This window comes from Apis dorsata, unplaced genomic scaffold (genome assembly GCF_000469605.1).
Source record: "Apis dorsata unplaced genomic scaffold, Apis dorsata 1.3 scaffold_390, whole genome shotgun sequence".
In the NCBI taxonomy this organism is placed as follows: domain Eukaryota; kingdom Metazoa; phylum Arthropoda; class Insecta; order Hymenoptera; family Apidae; genus Apis; species Apis dorsata.
This window is the reverse complement of record NW_006263651.1, coordinates 523457-526763: the sequence shown is the minus strand read 5'-3', so window position 1 is coordinate 526763 and position 3307 is coordinate 523457. Positions and strand designations below refer to the sequence as shown.

The window sequence follows — 3307 nt, the reverse complement described above, 5'->3', positions numbered from 1 at the left end:
TTTCACTAGTTTCAGAATTGCCATTATTTTCACTAAAGTCATTTTCATTACTTTCAATATCTTCGTTGATGATTTCTGGCACTATCAAAATGTCCTCAAGTTTCACTAAAGTTGGATCATTCTCTTGAATATCTTCCTCCAAATCTGTTGGAGTTTCTATATCGAGCTCGTGCTCTGTCTCAGTGGTTTTACTCATATTAGCTGCCATTGCTGCGAGTTTTGAACTACGTACAGTTGCCATAGGTACTGGTTTAGAGACTGGTTTATTTTCCAACAAAGCGATCGTCACTGGTGAATCCTCTAATGGCATTTCAAGCATATGTGTTTCTTCCCTAGAAAAGTGAGATAAGCAGTTGCCAATCTTCGTTCTTGAGCTTTTAAAATCGTTGCTGTGCCATAATCTGTTTTTGAACACATTTTTGACTACAATTCTGAATGATGGAAGTATTGCAAGAGCATACACAGATGAATTTAAAGCATTATTACAAGAACATGCTTCTAAGTAGGCAATAAATTATAATTATTATAATATTAGTCAAATTGTAATACTTCTTTTATAAAAGAAATCTACATGATAAAAAAACAGAACATAGTATTATACTAAAGTGATATGTGTGTGTGTGTGTGTGTGTGTGTGTGTGTGTGTGTGTATAAAATATATATAAATAAGAAAGTTAAAGAATTATTATTTTTTTGACTTGATAATATTAAATGTATTCATTCTTTTTTATTTTATTTATAAATTATAAAATTATTTGTTATTTAAAAGAAAATTAAATATTTAATGGTCAATTTAGTTTGATTTCTTTTTAAAATTGCTTATTATAAAAAATTAATATTACGATTTAAATACTATATATATAAAGAATTATATTTATTATTCATATTATATAAAATATAAATAACCTATTAAATTTAGATATATATATATAACTAAATTTGAAAAAAAAAAAAAAAAAAAAAAAAAATCATGCATGGAATAAATTTAAAATATGCAATCATAAATATATCTCTTATTTTATATATGCTATAGAAACGTATGTAAATAAGAACAATTTTTCATGCATATACATGTATATATGTATATGTATATATATAAAAATTTGGATGACAATAAAAATGAATTTCACAATATCTTGTATATAATAAAATAAATTAACTTTTATCATCAATTTAATAGAATAACAATTATTACAGTAAATGTACTCAGAGGCATAAGTAAAAATATAAGTAAAATAATGACATTAATATGAAATGATAGCTAATGATAAAATTTTTAATAAATTAGATTGAATTAAATACAAATAATTTAACCAAGGATTAACAAGACTTCTCTCATAAAAATAACAAGCTACTAAAATAATATTTTTCAAGCTTTAACTTTCTTTAAATTTATTTTAAAGAATTATAATTATATATATTATTTTAAAGAATTATAATTAATATAAAATTAAAAAAAGCAACTACTGATAGTTGAAAGATTGGCAGACTAAAAGAAGATCATTTTAGTATCAACTTTTTATAAGAAATACTTTCAAAAAAGAATATTATCGCAATATTGCTGAATGTTCATGCAAAAAATGAAACTAAGCAAAATTGCGATATTATAAAATAATTTCTAGAAGTATAAACACCAACACCAAAAATGACAACAAGAGAAAAATGTTAACCTCGGTTCCTCTCCATTCTCCGTTGATGGGATCAAAATTTTGACCGGCACCTTGTTTTTCCTCCTGGCAATATTTAAATTGCAATGATATAAGTAATAATTGAGAATGAATTAATCTTATGAATTAAAAGAAAAAAGAAGTCTTTTGCAAATTAAATTTTTCTTCTGTGTTTTAAGATAGCTGTAATTAAATTATGATATATGATCATGCAATTTAATTTTTATGTACTAAATATATAATGAGTGAATCTATTATATATATGATACAATTTAAAAGATCAAAATTTATGCCCCTGTGTCTTTCATCAAAATAAATAGAATATAAATCTTAATTTGATTAAAATATTATTACATTCCATGCATGGAAAATAATTGGAATGTGTAAAAAAAAAAAAAAAAATATATATATTATAAATTATCTTCTTTATCAGTTCTCTAATCTTAGAAAAAAATATAAATAAATTTAATTACAAAAATATTTTTTTATAGAATTATGAACATTTCTTTGTGTTTATCATGCAAAACTCCATCTTACAATTCTAAAATTGAAAGATCGTATATAACAAACGTATACGTCACTTTTATCAACAAGAAAATCTATAATTAGAACACATAATAATATGATAATTTTATTTAACTTACTTTTTTTTACCCTTACATCCGCGTTTCTTTTTTGCTTCAATTTCTTGTGCATTAATAAGTTGTATATCATCTTGTAATTGAACAGAATCATCAACTAAATGAATTGTTTCCATATTATTATCTTCCATTATTAATGTATTATTATGCTCTGGACTTTCAATAGCTGGATTTGGATGTCCTTCAAGCATTCTAAATATAAAAGAAAATAATAATTATGAATAAAAAGAAATAAATTTATAATATTGCAAGTTACATACTCTGCAACAATATATTCTGAATCCAGATCTGGTTCTGATGCATCAAGCTCATGAATAACAGGTCCTGCGGGAGATGCTTGTGACTAAAAATACAAAAATAATTACAAAATAATAAATTATGAAAAATATATGGAACATATATAATTACCTTGGATAATTTTGCTTGTTTGTTACGTTGACGGCTAGAATCATCAATCATTAATGGATATCTTCTCTTAACAGAAAGACCACCATTTCTTGAAGGTTGTACTAAAGTAACTAGAAAATGTATAAGTTTATTGACAATTTGTTGTTGTTTAAGATGCTTTTGTCTAAGCATTGCTAATTCTCTCCATAATGCTTCATTTTCTCTTTTCATAGCTCCAAGTCGTGAATCTAAATGTTCTTGACGACCTCTCATACTTCTAACTTCAGTAAGCATTTTATTCATTAATTCTGGTTTAATAGGAGTAAGTGTTGGATCTTGTCCTTTGCTGGATGCAATCTAAAAATTATTATAAGATATTTCTATATGATATGTATAAGAATTTTTAATAAAATTTATAATATAAAAATACTTACTTTTCTTTTAATATGTTCTACTAAATATGGATGTCCTTTACAAAAAAACTGATGTGCAAATTCCATTTCATCTCTGTCACATTTTAAACCACCAAGTTCGACAGAAACTTTTTTATGAAAACCATCTAGAATATTTATATATATTTATATATATTAAATATAATAATAATAATAAATA

The 3307-nt window shown here is 24.0% G+C and overlaps 1 protein-coding gene across 1 annotated transcript in view; it reads right to left on the bottom strand.

Annotated features, from left to right (window-relative positions):
• The window catches only part of LOC102678726 (heat shock factor protein-like), a 10303-nt gene that overhangs the window by 5309 nt on the left and 1687 nt on the right, over positions 1–3307 (bottom strand). Inside the window, exons 2-7 of the mRNA XM_031512120.1 lie at positions 3130–3261; positions 2717–3052; positions 2569–2651; positions 2312–2500; positions 1671–1733; positions 7–332 (exon numbers count right to left, since the gene is read on the bottom strand). Of these exons, the coding sequence (XP_031367980.1) occupies positions 7–332; positions 1671–1733; positions 2312–2500; positions 2569–2651; positions 2717–3052; positions 3130–3261 (1129 nt within the window). The remainder of the gene's footprint in view (positions 1–6; positions 333–1670; positions 1734–2311; positions 2501–2568; positions 2652–2716; positions 3053–3129; positions 3262–3307) is intronic.